This window comes from Lepidothrix coronata, unplaced genomic scaffold (genome assembly GCF_001604755.1).
Source record: "Lepidothrix coronata isolate B3197 unplaced genomic scaffold, Lepidothrix_coronata-1.0 Scaffold20, whole genome shotgun sequence".
Lineage (NCBI taxonomy): Eukaryota > Metazoa > Chordata > Aves > Passeriformes > Pipridae > Lepidothrix > Lepidothrix coronata.
In genome coordinates, this window is record NW_016690200.1 from 2,175,750 (window position 1) to 2,203,455 (window position 27,706).

A 27,706-nucleotide genomic window follows, 5' to 3' on the forward strand; every position below is an offset into this window, starting at 1 on the left:
GCAAAGAGCTGGTTTAGGGTGGAATGCCTTGGGTTGTCTGCTTTAAGACAATTTTTAAGTATTTTGTTGAATGTATAAAGGGGGGTAGGACTTTAGGATTGTGCAGATCAAAACATTAATTTTAACTGGATTATATATACGTAAAAGTAACGGCGAAAACTCTTATTTATAAATAAGTTTTATATAAATGTGTAGTCTAACCATAATGAAGTCTAACTTAACTTTCCCTCCTCCCTGATCTAAGCACCTTAAGGCTTCCCTCTTTGTGACCTGTTGAAATTTATTGATTAAGAGATCCAAATAAATGTTTTGAGAAACAAGCAAAATTTTTCAGTATTCTTTCTGTCAAATTCGGAGATATTTTTTTGATTGTTATTTCTTTCAATGAATTCAGCAAATAATTATTTCAGTTCAATAAACAGTTACTCCAAAGCTGAGAAAGTGATGAAAAATCAGGGACGTGATTAAGATAGAAAAAGATAACTCCAGTAGTTCTAAAATCTGGAATCAGTTCCAATAATAATCAACTCATGAACTTGAGATAATAATTACTTTCATAAATTTGATCTATAAACAAAATGTCTGTTCCACTTTGTGCCCAGCCTGCTTCGGGGGTTTTATCTAAGTAAATAAAATCAGTTTCGCTTTGATGGTTTTGTGGGCCTACTCTGCCTTCACTTACTTCTCTTAATGCAATGCTGATAGGAATAACAGCTGAAAGCGTGTTCACTTAGAGCGTTAGAACTGAGTCATTTTCCATGTGTTATAAAGATTTGAATAAGTGTGTGTTATATGGGACAAATTAGTGGTGCAATTTATCTGCCTCTTCAGCAAACAAAAGGCTCATGTTACAGCAACCCTTCTGCAGAGAATAGCAATCAAGATTTCTGCTTAAATAATTTTCATTTTTTAGCATCTGTTCATTTCTGGAATACAAATCAACACCAGTGCATTCTCCTCTGATGTGTCTTGTTGAACCCTTTTTAGCTGAAGTGAAAAATGGAGGCATGGGATTATTTTGAGCCTGCATGTGCTTTGCTCTTGATGTAAAACAGTGAAACCCACAGACTGCAAGCTTTCGATACGCGGACGTTGCCCCTGGCTGTGCAAGAAGATGTTTAGATGTGCAGATCATGAAGAAAATTTGTAGTCTTTTAAGGAAAGATTACACTGGGTAAAAATGGGTTTGAAAATTGAAGCTTGGTATGATTTCTTCCTTAAATCTAATAGATGCCTGGTTAAAGGGAATTACTCATAAGAAGGAAGTCTTAAAACTGGTTCGAATTAGATTTCAAAGGCGAGGGTTATGCTGGTCATTTAAAACCTTGGATTTCTCACCACCACTGGAGTCAATAAATAGCAATCTTACATGAAGCTCTGGCAAGGTAGAGTCTGGTCTGTAAAAGGCCAGTTAAAACAGTGGTTTGGGATCACATTTAGCATCTGTGGCTTGTGCTGGAGTAGTACACGAGAGGAGAGACGGCTTGTTCTCACCAGCACGGGATGCTTGGAGATCCAGCTGAAATGGACCCATTATTTAATTTATGCATGTTTTGACTGGGCCTTCAACCCTGAGTTGCAGAATGTAGGTCAGCTGCACCAGTGAGGCTCTGGTTTTTGAAAGAAGATTGCCAATCCTACCCCAGTGCCTCTTTCCAGTACCCTTTGGGCTTCATTAACCGTCTGCTTCCTGTCTCCCCTCGGCACAGAGACTATTAGCCATCTGATACTTGTTTGCCCAAGGGCAGCATGTTTGCTCAGTAAACGAAGGAAATGGGTATGTTACATCCTTCCAAAGCTGTTACAATTTCCCTACCACCACTGTCTTTACTATTAACCTGAATATTTGATATCAGCAAAATCACAGTAGATAAATAACATTTTCAATTCCAACCGGATGTGATTGCTTCCAGGATACCGCCAGGCAGTATCTGAAGACATTTCTATCTGAATACAAAACCTGCCCAATGGGAGAGGGAAGAAGAGACTGCTAATGAGATTATGGAGTAAAGTATTGGGAAAGAACATTCTGTCTCATGGAGACTGAGGGAGGAGGAGAACAATTTATGCAAAATAAATAGAGATCTTGGTTTACATATTAATTATGGATTAAAATTTGTAGTTTAAACAGTGGGGTTTAATCTGTTATCTGAATTAGGGTTTTATGGTTAAAGTTTGTGAATTGGCGATAAATATTCAAAACATAAGTATTGTAAGAATTTAAACTAGAAGTGGGAATAGGAAGGGGGAGAAGTAGGAAGCAACTGGGCTCTCTGTAAGGCTCTGAGATTAGGACTTGTGTTTGTGTATTCAATGGGGGGTTTTGTTTTGCTTTGTTGTTTTTTGGGGGTTTTTTTAGTCATGTTGATTACTGTATATTAATTTTTCTTTTAAGGAAAGCACCACCTTTTAACTGCCAAAGTTTTAGTGTGTGATTTTCAGCATTGTGCCATGTCAGTACTATAAGCACCTGGTGGTTTCTACAAGAGTTTCCACAGACCTGTGTTCATCCTGTCTAGCACTGCCCATCCAGCTGAACTCAGTCTCTGTCTTCCCTTGTAGTCTGTGAGAAAGCTGTTTCAGCAACTGCAGTGAACTGGGGTCACTGGTCTAGACCCAGTGGGAAGAACATCTGCTGTTCAGTGGAGCTCCCAGAATGGGTTTGGATTAAGCTTTTAATGGTCCTTTGAGGGCACAGAATGCATATTTTTTTAATTTCTTTTTTGTTTTGTCCTTTTTTTCTTTTCATCTGAAGCCCTTGGCAAGGTGGTCAGTAATACACACACCTTCTCTGAGAATTTAACCAGGATTACCAAATGAAAACATATAATCTATAGCACCCACTTTCTATTAAATTGTTTCAATACAGAAGGGCTTTCACAGAGGGTAAGTTTTCTTTTGTTTCACATTGTCCATGCTTCATTTTGGTTCTTGAATTCTGCATCTGGCTGTCTGCTATGAAGCCATTTATTGCCTTGGTAAAAAGTCGGGTTTGGTTTTTTGTTTTGTTTTGGTTGGTTTTTGTTTTTTTTTTTGCTTAGAAAACATTTACACAGTGATGGCACCTATTAGGCATAAAATGCTGCTGTGATATCCACTGGAAAGAATACTCATGAATAAAAAATGAACCACTTAAATCAATACTATTACTTTTCATACTCTGCTTTCTTAATCTTGCCTGTTGCTTTTATTTTCTTTATTAGCTTTCCATGATGGTGGAGTTTTATTTTCAAAAGAGGCAACATGGCTCAGTTATTCTCCATTGCTTTGTTTCATCTGCAGCTCACACAGTAATGAGATAGGGAAGTTGGGAGCTATAATTTCAGAACTGCACATGCAGGTAGTTTGTTTTTAAAAACATCCTTCCCTCCACTCCCTTCCCTCTCTTTGCTAGTGCTTGAGTCTTTTGCCATATAAGCTCTGTCCTTTTACTGCTTTTTATTATTTCATTTTATGGTATCTTGCACATAGTCTGTGAACACAAAGTAAATTGATGGCTTCTGAATCATAGGTTATTACAGCATTTTCCTGATTAGATGGAGTCTCCTTACTCTCACTTAGATAAATCTTAAATAATCCAGAGCACTTTAGGTGGAAGTATAGTTTTAATAAAACTTATCCTGTGTTAAATTCCTGGAGATCTCTGTAACAGCAGTCCTCGTCAGGGTTATTAATGTAGTGTTATTAAATTTCAGATGTTCACTAAGCCAAATCTCGTTCACTTCTTTTCAGTTTTCTTTTACCAATTTAATAAAAGAACATCATTATATTTTTGTCACATCAGGACTTGTCTCTTATGTGCAGAGGATAGTGGTGATTTACTGTCTTAATTTCAAAATTTCCAAATTTTACACTAAATACAGTGGCCAGCATTTATTGCAGCTGACAGACCTTCCCCAGAGGAAGGCTGGTTTGGTAGCAACAAAGGAATGAGAAAAAGAGTCACTGGGTTGGAGAAATGGGTAAGTGTTAATGCTGAGCAAAGAATAGCATATAGTGGCCAGGTAGTGAGAGTAACCCTCCAGCACTGACTTCTACTCAGACCAATTTTTTTCCCTTATTCTTTTTGTGATCACTAATGTAGTGCAGATTTTTCTCTTCCCCTTCCTTGTTAGTGTGGAGGTGGTCACAGCTGGTGGTGGCAGTGAGCCCACGTGCTGTACAGTCAGGGCAGGCTGCACTTCACTGCTGCTGTGCCCAGGCCCATTTAATAAAGTTTGAGAGCAGTAGCAGCGTGTGCATTTTATAGTGATGACAGAGCCTCTTAGGCTCTAAATGCATTTTCTTTCCAGTACCATGACAGGGTTTTCGTGCAGCTCGGTGCAGTGTCTGAGGTTACCTCACCATTTCCATTATAAACCCTTTGTTTCCAGCCACAGTGCTTTGCAGCAGCTCTGTTACAGAGGACTTAGTGGAAAAGGGTTTTCTCAAGAGCAGGAAAGGAAAAATTATTAGCCTCTTCTAATGTTATGTTCACTGAAAATCTTGGAAGGGAAGAAAGCCTCTGTGCGTGTGATTAAAATGGTCTTAGATGAAGTTTTGAGGTGCTTGGAGTAAGAGGCATGTCCTTAGTAGTGTGGGAACATGGAGGGACAGTTTAAAGGTAGAGTGGGATAGCACTTCTGAGTAGATGAGGACTGTGAAGTTATTGGCATTGACCTGGAGTAGTAAACACAAATGTTAGCAAGGCTCCTGCAGTGAGCAGGGGCTTGAGTGACTGTAATGTTGTTCTGCTGGAGTTAATCACCTCGATGCCCTGGGAGCAGTGCCAGCCACAGGCTCTGCCTGCAGAGCTGTTTCCCTGTATCCTCATTTCCATTAGATGTGATTGCTGATGACCTCTGGCGCACTTTATTTGGCTTGGTGCTGGAATGGTGTCTTCTGTTTTGTTGGGAATTGTTTCTAGCTTGGAAGGGAAATTCTTGGATCTCTTCTGGAGGCATATTTGTGACTTGTAACAGACTTTTCTGTGACTGTGAACCACGTGGTTCACAAAAATGTAAGAGGAAATGACTGGAACATCTGGCCTTACTTTTTAAGGGTCAGACTTTAATTTTTACTTTCTTGACTAGAGTTTCATTAGTTCTAAGTTAATCTGAGCTGCAGTGACTTTTTGACTAGAGTGAAGCACTATCCTGCCTTTCTTTTTCTTTTCCCAATTTAAAGAGGTTTCATTTCCTAAATCTGTGAAATTCTGATTCTAGGGGATGTTTAAGATAGTCATTCCTTGATCATGCACTCAGATCTAAACTCATAATAGTTGGAGGCAGTTTGTGGTATTAATTAGTGGAAAAGGAAGCCATGAGTTAATCAACTCTTAGTAAATGAAATCTTAATGGTTGAATTGACAGACTTTTAGTGCTGGCCTTGTGGACTGTTGTAGCAATTCAGCAGCGTGCAGTAATATTCACTTCCAAACTGAAAGTCTGTTGAAAAAGAAATGCTGTCTTTGCATGACTTCAGTTCTAAATAATCTGTATTAATTTATAATTTCCTATTTTTAATGTAAATTAAATGAATAGTTGATTTAGAGCTAATAAAGCAAATGATATGTCAGATTTTTAGAGTGAGAAGGGTTCTTCTGGCATTAATGCTAAACAGGCTTATGTGCTATTCAGCCTACAACTTTAATCTGCCAGTCAGACTTTGTTTTTCACATATTTCCATAATAGTTTGCACATTTGGGGAATGTTTTTTACATGAAACACTGTAAAAATATCAAATAGAGGTGATTCATCAAGATCTGTTCTGATTATTAACAAAGTCTGCGTGTGCGAGTATGTATGTACATATGTATTTGTGTGTTTATGTGTATGTTTTAAAACAGCAGGCTTCAGTCTTTAGCCACACACAGAATGTAATCACATTATGTTTTCTTGGCCACATTTGTGGGCAAGAAATGAACTATTTCGTCTCCTTTTAAGTCCATTAGTGGACTTAAAAAGAAAATAAATAGATGTAAGCAAGAGAGACACTTGGGATTATAAAGAAATTTAAAAGTCTCTGCCAGAGTTAGGGTCATCTTTTTCCAGTGGTGGAAAATTCATGACTCTTCAGCTAGATTTTAAGTAGGCAGGATTTGAAAGTACCACACATCTAGAAGTGTAGGACTTGGTTAAATGGGGAAGGGCTTATCTTACATGGCTCAGCTGGGACTTACATGATCCAACTTGAGTTTCCAGTTCTACATAATTCCTCAAGTAACTTGATTTCTGTTCTGTTTTTTTTTCTTAATGTTCACCATCTTACAAAATGTGGAAGCTTGATCTCAGCTCTAGAGAGTGCCACGAAGGTAAATTGGGAAGAGTTAGTAGATGAACACTATGCTTCTGCTCCTGACTTTAGCATTGGGCTATCGTGAAAACCAGTCAGGTGTGGAGAGAAACCTCCAGAGAGTGATATCTTTTGTATATTTATTTCCATATTGCTACCAGCTGTAACAAAAAAGTATTACAAATTCAGTTTTTGAACCCATGTTGTGTGTGTTTAGGTTTGCAAGGGGAGCCATCCTGCAAGCTGACTACCTGCACAGGTGCCTGCTCCTACGTATGCAGTGCAAAGCAGTGCCAAAAAGCTCTTGAAACTGGAAAAAACACTGGTTCTAACGAGAAGTCTTGTTCTGATTTAAACATACATTTAATTTGAATTTATTTAAATAACTGTGAGAACATGTGCTACCAAAGCCACTTTTCTCAAGACCTAATTGCTTTTAAGTCTTGAAAAACTCATCTTGTGCATGCACGTCTGCAATTCTAAACAGCTTTAAGATAAATGTATATTAATGAAATGTCTTGAGAGTGCTTGCCTATACATGCACTCAACCCAAATGGATGAATAACTGATTATATGAATGTTTCATTACAGAGAGACAGATGAGAGTCTAAAGTTTTTAATTTAAATGGAGAAGGCTGGGACTGACTTTTATATGTGTCCAAATTGTATTCGTATGTCTCCTTGTGAGGAGTCTGCCATGCATTTACAGTCTGATCTCATCCCTCTCCAGTGGGAGCAGATGGGGATTCTTGAACTTGGCCCAAATTCCTAGAAAGTCACTGCAATGACATTTTGTAAAGGTGTGAGAGGGAGCGGGAATTTGGATGGCAGAGGGTGCTGTAGCAGAAAATGGTACAAGGAAGAAGCAGCAACACTTTGCTTCACGTCATTCAGCACTGCGGCGATGACTGTGAATATAAAATATCTCAGTGTGGCAGAATAAATGCCTCTCTCTTACCATCTAGCCATGGCACCTCTTTGCTCGATTTTTATTCCCTCCCTGCCCATATAATTAGCTAAGAATTATAATTTTTAATGACATTTTCAAATTGGAACATCCTGATATTTCAGCCTTTCCCTCCCTTCTCTCCAGTTCAGATTGGTGTGGGAATTCTGCCAGCTGTGGGGATATTTTGAGGCCTGTGATGAAGATGGGTCTGAAAGCCACATGCAGGTGTTTCCTATTCCTCTCCCCCTGGCATGTGCCTGGCTGTTTCCTTGTGGTCTGCTCCCCTCTGGGAGAACCTGGAAGGAAAGGCTCAAATCCCATGGGACTTTGAACAAGAACACGACTGGCTCTGCTACCTGTTGTTATCTAATGGAACAAGCAGAGACGAGTGTGCGTATTATTGGAAATAAAAGAGAGAGGAAAAATCTGAAATGTTATTGTATTATATTTAGTAATAATACTTTTAAAATATTCCACATGGAAACGTGATTCTGCCTTTTTTTCACAGGCAATTCTCACTTGCAAGCGAGACTGGTAGTCTTGTTTGCCCACAGCTTTTCTAACGGAGTTCTTGATTTGCTTCTTCAGGGGTTGAAGATTTTTGAGCAATCTTACAAGTCGCTTATCCCTAATTTAAAGCAAAACATTAAAGAGAAAAGGGTGTGCTTCTGGTGGAGTAACTTCTAAATACAAAATCCTCTTGCTTCTCTCAAAACATTAAATATTCACACCAGGAAAGGTCTGGAAGCTCTCCTTGAAACTGTTTATCTTCAGCCTCAGTGCCAGCAGGATTTGTGTTAGAATGAAATTGCCATATTTTATCTGACTACAGTTGTCTCCTTATTTATTAGGTGCCTTACTTGCGTGATAGGCTTTTCAAAGGAGAGCTGAGAACATCTTTTGTTCATTAGTAGCATTTAATTAGTAGTGTTATTTTAATATGTGGAAAACCTGTGTCTCTGCGTGTGTGTAAAATCACACACTAAGCTGAATCATTGCTTTGCAAATTATTTGCAGTTGGTGAATGTCAATTTGTTGCCTTTTTTCTTTTAAAGTTTTAATGTATCAGCTTTTTGTTCCACTATTCCAACCAAAAAATCAGATATTGTATATTTTAAGTCTCTGGGAGCAGATGACACTGTGTAACAGAAGATTGAAGCAGGAAAGGGAGTTATTGCTGATGAGTGATTAAAGGTATGCTGGTTTTCAGTATCTAGCAAGAAAACTGGCAGATGTGTAGGCTGCAAACCTGGTATCTGTACCATGCAGGCTGTTGGAGTTATTATCTGTAATACCCAGCACTGACAAGCATGGACTAGTCTTGTGTGCACCTCTGCAGTGTGTGAGTCATTTGCTGCTCTGCTGACTGCACAAGTTTCTGTCTCTCATTGGCTGCTTCCTTCTTTGTCTTTCTCTGTGACAAGTAGCCAGCACTGAGAACGGCTCGTGTCAGCCTGCTGGTGTGAATGTACTGAGCCATGTCCTCAAAAATTCCATGACAGCTTCCAGGTGCCTCTGGCATCAGCACAGTGCTGTGGTCTCCGCTTCAGGGTGCCTTACAAACCATGTGCAGTTTGTCCCAGGCCCTCACTCAGCCTAAAGACGCTCTGGTCCCACATGAAGCACGTTGATGTTTGGCACTGCTGTGCCACCAGAGAGAGGGTTTAGTAGTGCAGCTGAAAGCCACACCAGAGAAAAGGCAAGGAATAGTTCAACTTTCAAGCTAAATACTCAAGCAGCTGCTTCAGAGCAGCAAGCCTGCCAGTTCTCTGAATGCAATGGATAATAGTGTCCCTTGCTGTTGAATCTCCTGTGTAAGGAGCAGACCTCAGCTGACATTTCTCCTCAAGCTTTTTACCCCCACTTTCAGGCCTGCACATGTGTTCATAGTGTGGTTTTCTTTTAAGCTGTATGATACAGTTCCTATAGTGAATCTTAATTTAATTCTTGTCTGACAAAGGTCCTCTTGTCTGCTTTACAAGAAGCATATGCTGACATCCACTCAATTCTTTTCACCAAGTACTTGGCAGTGTAATTATGTATGAAGAATTGCTCAGACTGTATACCTGATGGAAGATCTGGCCTACACTGTGTGTTTCTCCCTGGGTTTTGACTTACTCAGCACTTGGAAGATATGTACAAATATGGGTAAGGAATAACCATCAGTATTCAAATCTACAGTTTTTTATTTCACTCAAGGGATCTCTGTAATAAAGGATATTCCTTGGATCCTGCCTGTCTTGGTACTTTGTTCAATGGCAAGTTGGGATCTAATAAGAAGAGATCACCTGGTTTTTGGGGTTCTTTAGCCTCTTGTGGAGCACAGATTTTAGTAGCAGCTGGTGAGCTGTTAGACTTTTCTAAGTCAGCCCTGGAAATCCCTGGGATGGCTGCCCATGGACATTTTGTCCAAGATGCCAGCTAACAGTTGCACCCCCACTCCTGTCTATGCTGTCTGGGTTTCACACTAAATGGGTTTGTGTGCAGAAGTCTTGGATCCCTCATTGTGTCACTCACTTTTCGTGAAGCAGTTCTGCTATAGGCATTGCTATCTGTTTGGTTACCTTGAGAGGGAACAAAATTCATGCCGTCTTTCACAGTGAATACACCTGGAGAGCTTCTCTGATCAGTGACCTGTTGTTGTCTGAGCTTTGCACATCTGCAAAACTCAGCTTTTTATTTCTTCCCATTAACGGATGTGGAACAGGCGGATGTTTTTATGAAATGGGTGTCACATCTGAGTAGATGATTGAGAGTTGAGGAATGGGAACTGACAGGCAGCAGTGGGAACTGAAACTGAAGTGGCCTTCTGACCTCTGAGAAGGCCAACAGACTTTGGATGTGATACAGCCACTTCTAGAGACACAGATATGAAACAGCTCAGTCTTACTCCAGCTTCTACCTCTTTTTTTCCCAGTGTTTGAACTCTTTAAAGAATAAGAGTCTGACAGACCAAGTGAGCAAATCCAATAGGCAGTGACAAGCTTCCAAGTGAAATTAAAGGCCAGACTTCAGTAACCAATATGAAGACAGCACTGCCATCTCCCCTTTCCGTCAGCTGGGACAGAGCTGGCTGTTGCAGCAACTGGATGCTGCTCGTGGATGTAGAACAGTTGCTTTTATTGCAGCTGCCAGTGTGAGACCAGTTGGGTCTTCAGGAGGGCATGAATTGGTGCAGGACACCTCTGGCTTAACTGGGACAACTGTGCTTGTTGCCTTTCCAAAAACAAGGGGAAGCATGTTGGAGGAGAGCAGGAAAGTCCTGTGTGTGGGCAGCTGTGAGAATTCGAGCTCTGGGATGGAAATCTGCCAGTGGGGCTCCTGATCACAGCGGGTACAACATCTCTAACGTGGGTCACGGGAAGTCTCATGCGTTTGTCACCCAAGAGATACCCTGCCCGTCACTTGTACAGGAAGCAACAGAGCCACTACAGGTGCCTCTTGTTCAGTACTTTTGTCTTTTCTTGGTGATTGTGGGATTTACTGAGGATTTTTAATGCTAAGGACTAAATTGTTTAATTTTGTGATTCTGTGGCTTCTAAGAAAACGCTTTGCAGGTCTCCATCTCATTAATGCCTTTATTCAGAGTGGTGATCCAAGCAGGATGACTAATAATAGAATTTAACACTGTTGCTTTTGATTTGACAACTGCATGAAGAATGGTGTTAAATTAAAATACTTAGTGTTTTGTGTATTGCTCTTTGTAGTCTGAACTCTTTTGTGACAAGTGACATTAATTTTCTACAATTCTGGAAGAAAGCAAATGGCTATCTATTTCTAATTGCTACTGGTTAGGAATACGATATGTGTGTAATGCAGGAGAGATTGATTAGACTCATTATGACGTGGAATGAAAATGTCAAACCACAAAAATAAGCAACAGAGTTGTTGCATTTTTTATTACACTTTTGCCTTGGGTTTTGCATAATTGAAAAAGGATCATACACACAAAAAGTAATCTTGCCCTGAAAAACAGAACATCAGAGAAGAAAAAAACCCTCTCAGTTATTGCAATAAGCTGAGTCCCAAGAGATTAAAGAGTATGATTTTTCTGAATAATTGCATGCAAAGAAATATATAGGGGAAAAATAGAAGAAATAGATATTCTGGCTTAGAATCTCAATGAGGAGACTGGGTTGAGTCTCTTCACAAGCGCAGCATTGTTTTCAGGACTGTGGCAGAAGCAATGGAAACATTTCCAAACAGATCCTAGTGATTCCATGCTTGGAAGATGTGGAGGGAAATAAATGTTCTTATTAGTGCGTTATTTTCTTTAAATAAGCTGCAGTGGCTTGTTACAAGGATTCAGGCATTGCTTTAATAATTTAAAACTTTTTTAAGACCAGGATCTGATGTCCAGACCCTTCTCCCTTTACCTTACCACAGAAGAGCCATCAGCAGCACTGTTAGTCCTGAATCCTTCTGTGCTGCTGAGAGCCATCCAAGTGCTGTTTCTGCAAAATGGCACATTTAATGGCTTCCCCTGCCAGCCGCCCCTTTCTTCCCTCCACAGACTTTCTCTCCAGATTTGTGCCCCAGGAGGTTTGGGAGGCAGGAGATCTGGGAGCTGTCTGCTCTGTGGGACTCTGCGGAGCCTGTGACTTTCTGGTGGGAAAACAGAGGAGAGGAGAAGTACAGGCCCCTCTGCCACTGCAAGGGGACTTTGTGACAAGCTTGTAAAAGCTGGGGGGGTCTAAACCAGGCTTGGTCAGAGCAAGGCTGGAGAGAAGAGCTCTCTCTGGGAACGGAGTGGCCTCTTCTGTATGGCAGTGGGAACACCCGCTGCCTCTCGGTGCCTGTGGAGGAGAGGATGGCCTCGATGAGGCCATTGCAGGTTTTCTCATGACCTCTGTGGTCTCCTCCAGATGTGGTAAAAATATCTCCAGCAGTGGAGTTAAAAAAAGAAAAAAAGTCTGGTGAACAGATTTTTTTATTTCTGCTACCTCTGACTCCTGCTCTAAAGAAGTCATTAATCCTACCTGTTTATATCTTCTGTTGTTCCCATGTTAGAAAAAGGCTCGACTCCATGTTCACATCGGAACTAACCAGCCAGTTTGACGTCCTGTATATTTATTAGCCTTAAATATCAACGCCTGGAGCTTAAAATGAGATGAACAACCGGGTTTAAATCACATATTTGGATTAAGATCAAGAATGAAAAAAATTGGCTCAGAAACTTCCTCAGAAGGAGGAGACATCAGGGGTGTGTAGGTGTATGACAGCTAACCCTGGGGCAGAGAAGGGGTGAGTGGCCTCTCAAAGTTCTAGGTTTCTACAAAAATGTGATTACAATGGTTGCTGGCTGTGCAAATTGCTGTAGATAAATTGCTTTCAGCAACTCTGTGTTTTATGACTGTCTTCATCGTTCTAGCTGATGCACTCTTTTGTGGGAGCAGCGTTCCGGGCGCATCCATGCAGGCCTGCAGCGTCGTGCTGCTGTGTGTGGAGGTTACCTGAGGCCATTGCTCTTGCCAGCATTTCTTCACGTGTGACTTTGTGGATAACTGCAATATTAATATTGCCCACATTCCCTGAGTGAGTCAGATAAGTTGAGGAAGATTAATTGATTTCAATAGACTGGCTCTGGCTCATGCCACCTGAGAGTCTAACCTGATGCTATTTGTAGTAGTATTTTGTCAGATTGTGTAATCTCAGTGTAAAAAAATTTGAAATCTTGAATGCATGGGTCTGATTTTCCATGTACACCTGTAATTTTTGAGCTCCTCAAATTGTGGCGCACAACCTGAGCTGCACATAGGGTGGCCTTTATTTAAGACTGCAAATATCGAATTACTAAAAAAAAACCCAAAAGAAACAAACCCCTAAAACAATCAAAAAAACCCTGCAATCCTTCCTCACACCCAGAAAAAAAAAAGCAGAAAACACACACACACAAATTTGAAATATCAACAACAATACAACCATCTGCCATAAAACCAAACAAAAAGAATATCAGACTGATCACCTGAAAATAGAGTATTCGAAAATACTGTCTTCAAATTTTCCATCTATTTAATACTGGGAACTATCTGTTCCAATATATTTTTAAACAAGTGCTCTGGGAACACAAGTGAAAATGTTTCAAGTATTTCCACACAGCCCTATTTTAGTAGAATTTATTCTGAAACTCAGTTGTATTGAAAAACATCACCGGGCCAGATTTATCCCTGGAGTAATTTCCCTCAATTTTTAATAGCATTATGGAAAGGGTGAATTTGGCTTGTGTTTAATTTGTAGCCCAGGAAACATGTACAGCTACAGAATATCTTTGCCCAGGGTATGGTACACAAGGGGAAAACATACACGATTCTATCAGTACTTGCTTAATTTAATTGTAACAACAGATGCAGCATTTAATTTGTTTGACTGTTGTTACTGAGTTGCTAAGTCCTGCCCTACCCCAGCTCTGGGGCCCTCAACATAGGAAGGACAGGGACCTGCTGGAGTGAGCCCACAGAAGGCTACGAAGGTGATCAGGGGACTGGAGCACCTCTGCTATGGAGAGAGGCTGAGAGAGCTGGGGTTGTTGAGCCTGGAGAAGAGAAGCCTCTGGAGAGATTTTAGAGCACCTTCCAGTACCTGAAGGGGCTACAAGAGAGCTGGAGAAGGCATGTGATGATAGGACAAGGGGGAATGGGTTTAGACGGAAGGAGGGCAGGGTTAGATTAGTTATTAGAAAGAAATTCTTTACTTTGAGGGTGGTGAATTGCAGAACAGGGTTTTGAGCAACCTGGCTTAGTGAAAGGTGTCCCTGCCCACGTCAGGGGCATTGAAGCTGAATGTTTTTTAAGTTCCCTGCCAACCCAAACCATTCTTTGATATTTAAAATATATGTTTATTTTCCCCAGCTACAGCACTGAGTGAAAAGCCCCACAGCTTCTTGAAATGTTAAGCAGTTTTGCAACTTCCTCTCTCTCTGCCTCAATAATGTAATATTTTTGCTGATAGCACTTTGTTTTGAGACTGAGATGTAAATCTGTCTTCCTTTCTGCTTGTACCAACACCTGTTTCTTCCTGTGTTCACAGAAAGAAAAATGCCATAAGAGAGATTTTCCTCCTCTTTTCCTCTTTGTTTTTTTTTTTCCTTCACTTCTCTCCCCCCTTTTTACATTAGAACATGCTCAGTTAATTTAAAAACAGAGCTCTCTTGGAGACATAGTTTAGGCACATTTATGTTCAGTGGCATTTGGTTTGTGTTAAAGGAAGAGCTTCCATTAAAGGCATTTCTCAAATTGGAAACCAGAGTAGTAAACTAGCAAGTGCTACTTGTGTTTGGTGGTCTGGAAATAACAGAAATATTTCCACTGCTATTTCCAGCAGTGCAGTTTAGATTGCCTTCAAACAGAAGTCCGTGCCTCTTGCCTAACCAGGACACCCGGAAATGAGATGTTTCCAGCTGTGTTCCCAGTGGTGGTATGTGGCCACATCTGTGGTTAGGGAGAGCAGTAATTCTTCTTGAGGGCTTCCTTTGCTTGTGTGGGTGTCCTGGGTCCAGAGAGGAGCTCTCTCACTTTGGGTGTGGTGTCTCTCTCAGTATTGGACTGCTTTTGTTCACCAGTACAAGCACCCCCAACACATGTTTATCTTATCCTAATATAAATGTGATCAGTCTAGAGTCACAGAAGTGTTTGAGTTGGAAGAGATCTTTAAAGTTCATCAAGTCCAAAGCCTGCAGTGGGTTGGGGCATCTTTCACTAGATCACGTTGCTCAAAGCCCCTTGCAACCTGACACTGAACACTTCCAGTGATGGGGCATCCACAGCTTCTATGGGCAACCTGTGCCAGTGTCTCACCACCTTCATCGTTAAAAATTCCTTCCTTGTGTCCAATGTAAACCTACCCTTTTTCACTTTGCCCCTTGTCGTGTTGCTACAGACCCTGGTAAAAAGTCTTTCTCCATATTTCTTATGAACTGCCCTTATATATTGAAAGGCTACAATAAGGTCTTCTTTGGGCCTTTCTTCCCTAAGCTGAACAGCCCCAACTCTCTTCAGCATTTATTTATAGCATAAGTGCTGTTCTCTTTTTTTTTTTTCCCCCCTCTGTTTAAAAAGTCTGGATTGGTTTAGACCAACCAAAAGGACCAGCTTAGCCTGGGCACGTATCTTTTAGATGTCACTGTTAGAGGAAGTGGATTGTCCTGCTGAGTGAGTGACCATGTCTTTCTTCCACCCTTGCCCTGTGTCTGATGTTTAGCTAGCCACTTCCATGCCAGGAGATGAGCATTTCTGGCAGTTTGGGTGCCTGGGGCAGGGGGGGTGTATATGTGCCACCCTCTCACCAGGCAGTGCTGGGTATCCACTGGGCTCTGCAGTGAGTTCAGCCATTGATGGTATTGCACAGCTCTTTGGGATTCTACACAGAGAACTAAAAAATACTTTTCACCATATAGCATTTACTTCACAGGTTCTGGCTCCTCATTGGATTTCAAATGAAGGAAATTCAGATGTTTTAGACTTGGTGACCCTTCTTTCAATTCTTTTCAACCATTCGGCTTCCAGGTGTAAAAACTCTTTCCCCTCTTCAATTTTCCTAATCACTGGGGCTTTCCACAGTTGCATAAGGTTTAGTCACCTTCCTGCACAGGGAGGAAGGTGGGTTTTCTTCACCTATATATAGCATGTAGGAGGGGGTTCTTCTTCGGTTCAGCTTCTCTCACACCGTAGATAGCAGGGGCACATTGCTCTCATTCTTTAGATGACTACTTCAGACTGACAGCATTAGTGGCACTTGCAGTCACTTTGTTATCTAGATAATTAATCCACAAGGTATTGCACACAATGTGGTGAATAATACAGGAAGTGATTAAACCGAGTATTTTCCATGGTTTTACACCATACAGTTTGTGAAGCTGGAAGTAACTGGCATACTGGAGATATTGTAGAAAGCAGTGGCAGGTTTGATTTGTTCAGTATTACTGTAGTTTATGAAATTTGGGCTGGAATTTCTAACTATTTTGATTTTTGAAGGGACCTTGCCCACTTCTGCTAAAAAGCAGTTTGGGACTCTAGGTTCCTTGGACGTCTCCTAACGCCAGAGGAGGAAGGCAGGGGTGTCTGGAAGCTGCTTGAGAGTGATGATATTTGACTTTAGCACTGCTTTCATTTGCCCTCTGGATAACCATGCTAATGCTATAAGGAGCTTGCTTTCCCATTTTAGCTGCAGCAGTTAAAGGCCTAAAGGTAGGTGACATGACTGCTTCTATAAATATGTATGTTTTAATCAAGTCATTGTTTATAATTAGATAATAATCATAATGATATAAATAAGGGTTAGAATGGGATATGTAAAAAGTCTTAAGAGAGACACAGTCAGTCGATGCTTTTAACTGTGGTATCGGGTAGATTAACAGAAGGCATTTACAGCTGAACTACGTTGATTTATCTGATGTAAAGAAGGGTAGAATGAGATGTGAGAAACTGGATGAAATTCTTGTTGCTGTGGCCTTCTGTGTGTCTGCCTTATTTAACGTACTGCCTCCTCCTGCCTCTCGAGTCACTTGTTGAAGTAATGCAGCTGTCCCACGGGAGGTTTTTGGGAAGGGATATTTAAAAGTCATGTTCAGAGGTCTTCTGTTAAATGGATGTCAGCACCCTTTGGCAATAGGAATACTCTCTGGATGACATTAAAGAACTCTGAAATTGTCCATAGATCTCTTTTTCCTGATAAGTGTCTGTGTTCTAGCCTTTACAGACATACCCATTTTGGCTCTGCTAGAAACAACTAACAAATTTGTTAACCTCCCTAATAGTGAGAGAGGTACTTCTGAGGGTGAACAGGCACATTTGCTGGCATGCACTTTAGTAAACCTGCTGTTGCTGTCTGGCAAAGTTCATCCACTGATTTCAAACCTCTCATGGTCTTATTGTAATTTTTTTATCACTGTGTGAATTTAACTAAACATTGTTGTCCTGGAAGCACTGAGTTTTCAATGGTAGTAAATGTTTATGTTGAATAGAAGCCATAGGAAAGCACTGAGCACAGTAGGATGTGAATCAAAAATTATTTGCAGACATACACTTCCTGAGTCAAAACCTGCACCCCTGTCCAACCACAAAGACTTACTGTTTGCTCCACCAGGCCCTGAGGTGTATTTGTAATTAGGTGTGTTGGTGAGAGGGAAATGGCTCTTGAAAGAGGCTGTTTAACCCAAAACTGTGGGGTTGCTAGCTTAGCCACATACCAGACGGTGCTGTGTTGCTGGACTCACATGGGGGTTACTGTCACCCTACTCAAAGGCACATAATATTGCACCTCCTGCTGCCCAGTTTGCAGCAAACAGGTTCATAGTGCTGTCAAGGTGAGGTTTGGGGATGAAGGTGGCAATCAACATCTTTTTTATCTGGAAAATCTGAACTAAACAGTTACCTAAAATATGGGATGTTACCTTTGTGTGAAAGATGAGCTGACAGTTGTGTCTCTCTGGAGGGATGCAACATTGCGAGCAATCGGAAAATTTACAAAAATTCTCCTATTTTATGTCCCAGAGGCCTTTGGTTTCCAGGAAGGTACAGAATATAAAGTGGACATAATGATTCAGCCCTCTGTGTAGACTGATAGAGCATAGTGGTTCCCTCAAGTGTGTGTGAACAGTGAGGTTGCTCTAATTTTGATTCCAATTGCCTTTTGTAAAATAAATGTATAACATGAGCTCCAATGAAACTTCAATATGATTGAAATCTTGTCAGTCCAGCATCACTGGGATTCTAACCTTTTCCTGCAAGTTGTTCTGCTTTGTCTGTAGGGTTGAAGTGGCAGGATTCTCTGCAGTAGTTGACTGTGTTTATGCTGGCATGGCTGTTCCCACTTTGGAGTAACTTCACTGGATACTGATATGGATTAGACCCATGTGCTGATTTTCACTAGTATGGGTATCTGGGACTGGCTGGAGCAAACCATTTTCTGCTGGAAAGATCCTTAAGACGCACACTTGGATGAGCAAACACTGTGTTCAAACCATATTCACCATGTTCAAACATTTACAAGTCGCAGAGTGGTGCCATTGGTACCCGTGATGTTGCTGGCTCTCAACAGTGCTGGAAAGGTGCAGATGAGAGAACAAGAAGTATTATTGACAATCTGTTAGGGGAAGGCTCCTGGATTAATTCTGCCAGCTTGTTTGCTTTCGTAGCCAAATGCATTCCTAAACTGGAAATGGATGCTGTTGCTGCCTTTGTTGTATTTCTGATGCAGCTTTTCCAATCTTGTTTGGGGATCAATATTATAGCAGGTGGGACAACATCCTCTGTGCAGGCTGGGTGCTGGGTTCAGTGTAGCAGGTCAGAATATTATGTTTAACATCGTATTATCTTTGATGATATGAAAAACGTTAAGGCTGACTTGTAAAAATTCACATTAAAGGATGACTATTAACATCCCTTGATGAAATGGGACTTAACTGTAGCAAACATTTGCCATAATCTTAAACATTAATTTGTATAACATTATATAAACTCGCATTGGGGTAGTGGCTGAAGGTGCAGCATTTACACCCTGCTGAGCACCCAGGCTGTTGAGGAATACATGCTGTTTTAAAGAGGACAGATTTTGATAAATATGTCTCTGTCTTATTACTAACATGCTCAAGAAGAACATGCTGTATTCAGCAGTGGGATAGGAAAGCCCTCAGGCTCCCAGCTCTCATTTTGGCTTTTCAATGTGGATTTTCATCTTGGAGTCATTTCTGAGAACATGTTTACTAGTGCAGCTTAAAAAAGCATGTGTTTAATGTGTCTCTTTTTGTTGTTGAGATGATAAATCCACAGACAAATAATAAATAAAAGAAAACACTGGGGACTTTGGTAATAACCTGGGAAGGAAGAAATTCATAAAGATAGGCTTGGAGTGAAAATGGTGTCAGTCCTTCAGGCATGAGGCTTGCAAATCCTTTGCATTTCTTTCAGCACCAAGTTCACAGCCTCTGTATTATTAGCTCTAATATGTCTCTAAATTTTCTTCTGTGCCTCTGTTAATCCATAACTTTGTACCATCATCTATTTAATTTTCTAAACTTTGTTCAGCAAATTATCTGTTTGAATTTTCCTCTTGATTCTAAAACAAGCATTTGTTCAATCCTAAAAAAAAAGAGTGCTTAACATGAAACAGCTCCAAAACTTCTGACAAAATGCTGCCTATAATAGAACAAAGCATAGTGTTGTTGTAATTTATGATGTTTCTTACTGATTTGCTCATCCATAAAAGCCTGTCTTGCTCTCTCTGCACTTGGTATCCAACATGTTGTCTTCCACTGACAACAACAGATTGTTCCAGAGTAATTTAAGGCTCGGCAACTTGCTCAGAATCACAAATCCAGCTTTTGGTAGAGCTGAGAATAGAGCCTCTCTCTTCTGTCCTGACTCAGTTCCTCACTGTAATTGCGGAGCAGCCTTCCTACTGAGCCTCTGATGTGACCAAGACCATTCTAATGAACACTCCCACTTGATATTTTGATTAATTCCCCACACTCACTCATTTTTTTTAAGCTTTAAAACATAATTCCTCAGTCAATCATGGCAAATATGTGATTGTCTAATTAAAAAAAAACAACAAAGCAGGTGTTAATATTCTACTTTGCAATCTGGAATTCTCCACTGCTTGTTAAGCAACCAAGTTGAGAAAGTAATCGTGTTGTAAGATGATGGACAAGTTGTGGTGTGTGCAGGAACTTGAGCAACTTGGGTCAAAATTTTTTTAAGTGTTGTGGCAGGTTGGTGTGTTTTACTCAGATTTATGGGACTAGTAACAGGTCAAGAATTTACAGTAAAGGAAAGGGCACTCACATTTGCAGACCACCTTTCCTGTAGAGAGGTACAACCCCAGGAATCAGCAGTGCATGAGATGCGTACAGAAATACCAGTTCACTTTTCACCCTTGATCATAAAAACAGTTCTTCTCTTTCTGATAAGTCCATAACATGTTTGTAGGTTATGCAGTCATGGAGAAAATAAGAAATTAATTTAGTTACAGGAAACACAAGAGGCAGTGCTCTTTGGGATGCAGCACATGCCTTTTGAAAAGTGTTGGGGCTCATATGGGCTCGTTGGAATTTTTGTGATAATTTTTCTGGGTTTGTTTTTTTGGTTTTTTTTTTGGTTGGTTGGTTGGTTGGTTTTTTACTTTAATAGCCCATTTAGCTATTGAAGGAGTGCAGGAAGAGGATGGCAGAAACACCTCTTGCCATTTCTTTCTTCCTTCTTCAAACATCTGAGACAGTGAGATGATGTCCTGCTGAGGACACCGCATGGTGACATTTTTAAGGAGTCCTTCACATGCAGTTTATTGCCAGCATAGAAAGTTTGTTGACCTGAAAGTCTCCCTCTTCAGTCACAGGCCCAGCAGGTGCTCAGAGCCCCCCGAGTTGTGTTCAGCAGCACAACAAAGAGCAGAGCTGGCTTCAGGCATGAAGAGGTGCAGCTGGCAGTGGAGGTTAGGATTGCCCATCAATAGGTATTCATCCTATTAATTAAGCTGCTGCTGTTAAAACCTAGCTAGAGGACAGCTTTTCAGCCTGCCTGTTGTATAGTAAGCTGAGTCACCTGTGAAATGATGTTAATAAGAGGGCTCCAAGGCTTGTGAGGAGGCTTTTTTAAAACCCTCTTCTCTTCGGGCTGGCAGCACCCCCTTTCAGAGAGGTGGCTGCCAGGCTGTCTGTCTGCAAGTGACAAATGGCATTCACTCCTCTGGAGGCTCTGTGTGCTGCTTTTGTGAACCTTGACTAGTGAGAGCCAGGCTGTGACCTCACGCTGCTTTTGTTCCTCAGCTTATGATAAAGCCTGAGCTTTATGATAAAGCCTTTCAGCCCCTTTCTTGGCTCTACTGGGGTCTTGTTTTGCAGCACTTCAGTTTTTTGCTTCCTTAAGGTTTTTCTTTATTTTTGGGGGCATGAAGAGACACGGATATCACGTTTTGTTTTCCTCATTTCCACCATTGGGAGCGAGTCTGTGACTTTTTGAGATAAAAGTGGTTTATTGTAACGGTTTGATGGAGATCCCTGAAGTGCCTCTCAGGGCTACTGAGGGTTTTTCACTTGTTCAACTTACATACTTTAGAGCTCTTACAGTTCAAGTCCAGTTCAATTCCACTTCTGTAGCACATAAAGCAAGTGAGCCATCCTTACACAAGCCCTGGAGAAGGATGTGAGGAGCAGGGCAGAGGGGTCCTACTAACTCCAGTGACACAGCTCGCCCTCTTCATAAGTGCTGCTGGGGAAGGACAGCCTGAGACTTTCCTCCAGGTGGTCTCTCAAGCAGAAAGGTAACAATTGTAGGAAATTCCTTTCCTGCCACCAGCTCACAAGCTCAACAAACAATCCCTTTGTGGAGACACTGGGGTCATCCCTCTAGTTTCTTATTCTTTGTTAACTTGGAATTTGTTGAACAGTTCCTTTCTGAGGGATTAGGGAGTGGTGGTCTGTTTCTCCCTTCCTGAACCTCTTCAGGCCTAAGAAGGCCAAAGAAAGAAGACAATGTAGAAAACATCCTGGAAACAGTCCCATGTCACCATACACAACTTAATTTCTTCTGCCAGAGGATAAGCTGAAGTCACCCTTGTATACACGCTAAGCTTGTGTGACTGCTTTTGTTTTAGGTGTTGACATTCTGGGTTCTTTATTCCAGGGAGGCTGAAAAGCCAGAGGCAACTCAGTTGTGTGAGCAACACATCAATATATTGTTGAGATGGAGGCATGTTTCTTTAGAGAACAACGCCCTTCCGTCGGAGAAGCAGGGCAGGCTGTGCTACACTTTCATGTGCAACACTCAGCCCTGCCCTGGTGTCACAGCTTCCTGAGTTATGAGGTTGCAGTAGAAGCTGCTGATTGTAGCTGCTCATCGAGAGGACCACTAAAAAGTCATGAGCTTTGAGAGATGTAATCCAGTGTCAACATTTTTTCTCCATTTTTATTTTCTATAAATTCTTTTTTTCAAAACTCTCATTTCTTCCAGCAAACAGTGAGCAGAAGATGTGCTAATATATGCCCTGTGGCATGTCATGTTCTTTGCAGAACTCCCGTGGATCACTGTTGCAGTTTAATAAAATCATGTGTATCAGGCCTGGCTGTTCTAGGCACGTATGGTGTATGCCCTGCCTCTTGTAGCACACACTTCCAGGAGGCTTGTTCTGGCTGCCACACATTGTTACACCCACTCACTGCTTTTAAGCCATTAGGGCATCATACCTTTGGTTAAGGTCATGAGTAGGGTGAGGAACAGCCTTTTCTTTAATTTCTCACTCTACCTCACTTTTGGAAGATTGGTCATCAGTTTTACTTGTCTCTTTCTTTTTGCCTTTTCCTTCGTGTCTTTCTTGCCTTCCTTTGTAGTGGTTTCTTTTTCAACTGAGTTGCAGTCAGGAGCCACATACCTGAAATGTATCTCTGCCAGCTGAGAGTGGATAAAACAGGTTTGGGCAATGAAGGGTGTCTCTTTGTGGACACAGTGCAGGCTGGAATGTGGATGTAGTTGCCTGAGCCAAGACTAACTCCTTGAGGTGAATGTTTTATTTCTTTCCTGTGATTAAGCTGGGAGTGTGTTAGTTTGGAGTAGCAATAGGTTTAGGGAAATTATTTCTTTTTGTTTCCTTTTCTCTGTTTCTAAGAAATTATCCTGTTTTAAGAAATCAAAACAGGCTGGATGCTTGCTCTGAGCCGTTTGTCACCAAAGAGAAGAAAAAAGCAATCTTTACCAGTGCTGATTTTTTTCTTCCTCCTAGGAAAAGTGTTTATTCCTAGAAAATGAAAGGAACTTGAGTTGTTGAGTTGGCAGGTAATTGATACGTATCTGCTCTGTCTGAAGAAGTACTTAACTTTTACATAACTACCTATGAGTGTTTAGGAAGCTGGCAAGCTGCAGTGGACTGTATGTTTTTCATTATGTCAGTGTTTTTAAACTTGTTGAAAATGGGCTTCTTTTATGGGTGGTTAGAATTCCTTTCAAGTTGTCATTCAGAAAGCCCCAGAGGGGAGGGGAGCTGTGACAGCTCAGCAGATCGTGCTGTGCCCGAACTCCAGGCAGGATGCTGCTGTGCCCTAAGGAACAGCACGTGGCACAAAGCAAAATCTGGTTCAGCAGCCCCGCTGTGCTCTGGTTGGCAAGACTTGGGGATTTACAGTGCTGGAGTAACTGAGGCAGCATGTGAGATACTTTGCTCAGTCTCATTTTTTGCTGCTCAAGCTACTGAATGCATAACTACCTGATTAATGCAGAGATTTTAATCTTCTGACCCCCTTGCAAACACTTATTAATTGCACTCATGGATTTTAAATTTGTAGAACTGAAAGGGATAATTATGATCCTGTAATTTGGTCTCTCCATGCAATTGAACAAAAAAAATCTTTTACTTAATCTAGGGGTTTATTCCCTTCACTTTGAAATGTGGTCTTTATTTAAGCGATTTGTTTTCTAGACAGTGATCAAAATTTCTTAAACCATTGTCAGGCTTGTTGCTTATAGGATTATCAGGCTGGTATCAATCTTCACTTATTAAAAATCAAATGAGCAGAGCTCGTAGAACTGCCTCAATATAGGGCATGTTCAGTTCATAGATGTTGCTCTTCCATTTGCTTTTTAACTTCCTGTTTTCTTTATGACTAAGAAAACTGTGTTTGCTGGGCTGTTCACTTGCTATTTGTCATATTTATATGGGTGCCAAGTAACCTGCCTCTTCTCTTGCTCCAAAATATTTTTTTTCCAGAATATTTTTTCCACATATATCAAAGGTAATTGTACCTTTTTTGACTTATATCTGACATAAACTTGAATGGTTCGAATGGTTGAATATTTGCTAGGACCCTCCATCATTGTCATCCTCATTATCATCACAGCATTCAGAAGAGGATTTCTGTTTCAGGAGTATGACATACTCCCTTTTGATCCTGGACATTGCTTGGCCTCGCTGGGACACATGTTACTCTCTAGATCTTGTGAAGAAAATACAGAACAAGTGCAAAACAAACCACATTTCTCTCTTCCCTGAAAGAATTGTACTGAAGTCCTGTGAACTAGATTTCAAGAGCATTCAGGATTCCCCAGTCTCCTCTTAGGTATCTCAAGTCAGATGTTAGAAATATTTCCACTCAGCAATTAATAAGAGGCACTGCCTGCTCTGGATTTCCCCCTCTCCCTCAGAAATACACCTGTTTGGTGTTAAACCCCTTGTATTTGAAGAATCACTGTCCTCTAATGCTGATGTTTGCAGAAATAAAATTACTTAGAAGTGAGATTTTTCTGTAAAATGCTGTGGGATTTAGTCTGTTTGCTCTTTCAGTTTAGCGTTTTTGTATGTAAACATGGATTTGGGTCAGTCTTCCCATTTCACCCCCCTGACTTTTTCTATTCTGTTCCTATTTGCAGGAAGTCCTTTACCACTGGGTGCCACTGTTTCATAGTTCTTAACATTTGCAACAGTGAAGCCCTTGAAGAAACTGTCCGCTCACTCTCTGGACTTCTGATTTTGAATCAAGGCTCAATTTTCATATGGAATCCTATCTTTTAATGTAGTTAAATTTTATTCAACCAAACTTGCCCTGATTTTTAATTTAGTGGCCCACACTGATTGGTCTACAACACTGATGCTACACTGCAGCTGCAGGGTGTATAAACTGATCTTATTTGCTTTTCTAATCTTAAAATCTCTTCAAAAAATGTGTCATTTCAAAATTGCGTGTGAGTCACTGTTGACCCATGTATAAATAAATTGCTCGTTACGTTTGGGGATTAATCTAGTGGCAAACTGTGCTGTTGAGTGCCTTTCCTAAGAGGCATAATTTCTGTTATCTCCTGAAAGTCATTTTATTGCGGTGTAATAATTACCTGTGCAAGTATTTGTATATTCAGTTGCATGCCTTTGCTAGTCATGATTTACTCCTTTCAAAGGAATGACATAGATGAGATGGTGTGGGATGTGCACCACATGCTGTTCTGTGGGATGAAAACATTAAGGGTCTTTTTGTTGAGAGGTGTCCAAAAACACTGGGTCCTCTTCTTGCCATCAGGATGGCTTTCTGCATCCCTAACCCTGTCTAGGGATTTCAGTAATCACAATGTCCTGAGCAAAATGAGTATGGGGAATATAAAGTCTTTTAATAAACATGCTGGAAGGTTTGGAAAGATAAATGGTGTAAGATGCATTGTCTGTTTTATCTGCTGATAGTCCCTGATTGGAATCACAGTGTTACAGTGGGTGGATTACAGACCGGGATTTAGGGAAGACGGGCGCTGTTCACAGTGTGCTGGTCTTCATCCAGTGTCTTTCTGTCTTTTTTTACTGCCTGTATTTAAGATCAGATGCTAACTACTTTGTTGCAGGGTGAGTCTATATCTGAGTTTAGTCTGTATATGACAAAAAGGGGACCTTTTGGAAGATCTCCATCTCCTCTCCCAGAAATCTTATACCTCCTGTTGTGGTAGGAGGGGAGAGGCACTTTCACCTCTCATCATGCAGCTGCATTGACACCTCAGCATTTTAACTGAGCAAGAGAAGAAAGAAATGCAACTATTTAGAGCTGGTACTTTGAGCTGTTTTCAAAGTCAATGGCAGAGAGTTTCATTGCAGATCTTGCAGCTTGAGGGAAATGTCTTTTGAATTAATACAAATTCCTGTTCTTTGGGCCTGGAGTTTTTGGTGGAAGGTGTGAGGCCATTCTTAAAGCTGTCTTCCTCCATCTTTTTTCGAAGTAGAGACTAAGAAACCAGCCGTTCTGTCCTTACCAGCGTTGCTCTTTAGCCCTCAGCCTCTCAGGGTGTCTAAGCTGTTCCCTTCGCACCCAAGACTTGACTGAACTTCAAAGCACAGGAACAGAGACTGCCTGGTGGTGTTTAAATTGAATGGGAGCCATAAGCAGCTCTTTGCGTTTGAGAGAATTGTAACAGTGTGGAGCAGTGCCCCAGATTGTGCACCCTGCCTTCCTTTAGGTGTCAGTGCCAATGCAAACATCTTTAAAATGACCCTCTTTCTTCTGGTTTCTTATCTAGTGGATATTTTATCTGTGCTTTGTTGACATTAATCTCAGCAGTACTTAAGGGATGAAAATGAGCGTTAACTGGGTTTCTGTGAGATTTTTAGTAGTTTTGTTGATTTTAATGTCCTCTAAAGTGACAACAGGAATAGCTTCAGTAGCCAGCAAGCTCTGCTTCTTTTCATATCCTTGACATCACTGAGATTGCTATGGGCTGCCCTGATCAAGTGAGCAGCACCCTTGTTCTCGAGACAAGTCTATACGGTCTGTCAGTCTTTTGGCAGCCATGCAACTAATGAAGCTGTTAACTGATGATACCCCAGTGTCAGGGAGATGCTGTAAGTTAAACTGTCCTGGCATGGTATGGACAGAAGTCTGTCAGTCTTGCTACTTCGTTTTGCCTGGTGGAATCCAAAGATATTGAAGTGTGTGACAGGAAGCAGCGAGATTGGCCTTGCAGAAGCTTGTGGTGGTTTCTAAGATGCTCTTCTCTTGTATGTATGTGAGCTGGGGCACACTGGGATAAAATAACCTTCCTAAGAGCAGTAAGCCAAGGCTGGAGCCGTAAACAAAAGCCAGATGCCTGCCAAAGGGTTTAAAAGTCCAACAATCTTAATTTTGTTTGAAGAATAGTAATGTAGTAAGTAACCCGGTAACAGGACAGTATTCAGTGAGCAATCCCTGTGGCACAGCAGTTCACAGTGCCCTAAACGTGTTTGATTTTGAGGTGAGTGAAGACACTACTCTTCTGATCTAGTAGCAAAACTCTTGTAGGTGGGAAGTGGCAGCTTGTTTGAACAAATCATGAGGTGCTGGGAGGAATTGCAGCCACCAGGACCTCTCTGGTCCTCCCCTTTCCCTCCACAGGCAGTCTGGCTGTGTTTTACCATGATTCAAACCCCATCGTGCCTTTTAGCCACGGAAGACAGTGTGAATAAGAACCAAATTCCTTGGACAGTGTCTGGCTTGAGCATCTTGGCTAGGAAGAGTATTTTGTATTCTGATTTCAGAAACTCTTACTTTGAATTAAAGAGTGAACTGTGGGAAGTTATTAATGATATCTATAATCAAGGATTAATCAAGTAAATCTCTGGAGTCAAGTGCCTCTTACTGCACTGAGAACAGATAGATAAAGGCGAAAGCTGTGTGAGCTTTCATGTGCAAACAGTGCTGAGGTGGGGCCTCGAAAACGCTCTGCATTTAAGTAGCTCTTTTGCTTTCCACCCGAGCTGGCTGATGCGAGGTGGTGCTGGTCGAGTAACATCTGAGCAGAGACATGCTGAAGAATTTTTACTTCAATTCCTCATGAAATTGGAAAGGGCAGAGTAAAACAATATTTTTGTCTCAAAGAATGCCTCTGGGTTACTTGTAACAAACCGCAAGTCTACGCGGTGGTTTAAAGAGCTAAAAATGTAAGTCTTAAAAAATAGCGTCTGATGGTTTACAGTGCAGCTCAGAACAGATGTTGGAGCTTTTTTGAGAATAAAATCCTTTTCAGGAGTTATTCAGTGTTTGAGATAATGCTTCTGTGG

At 41.1% G+C, this 27,706-nt stretch overlaps 1 protein-coding gene across 4 annotated transcripts in view; it reads left to right on the forward strand.

Annotated features, from left to right (window-relative positions):
• FAM107B (family with sequence similarity 107 member B) overlaps positions 1-27,706 on the forward strand; it is a 59,801-nt gene that overhangs the window by 17,877 nt on the left and 14,218 nt on the right. The window contains exon 1 of one of the 4 annotated variants that reach the window (XM_017807851.1): positions 26,569-26,668. The exons of 2 other annotated variants lie outside the window; for them this stretch is intronic. In XM_017807851.1, coding sequence (XP_017663340.1) covers positions 26,656-26,668 — 13 coding nt within the window. In that variant the 5' untranslated portion in view covers positions 26,569-26,655. Of the gene's footprint in view, positions 1-26,568; positions 26,673-27,706 lie in introns of those variants that run through there. One more of the 4 variants, XM_017807853.1, reaches the window with a different exon arrangement.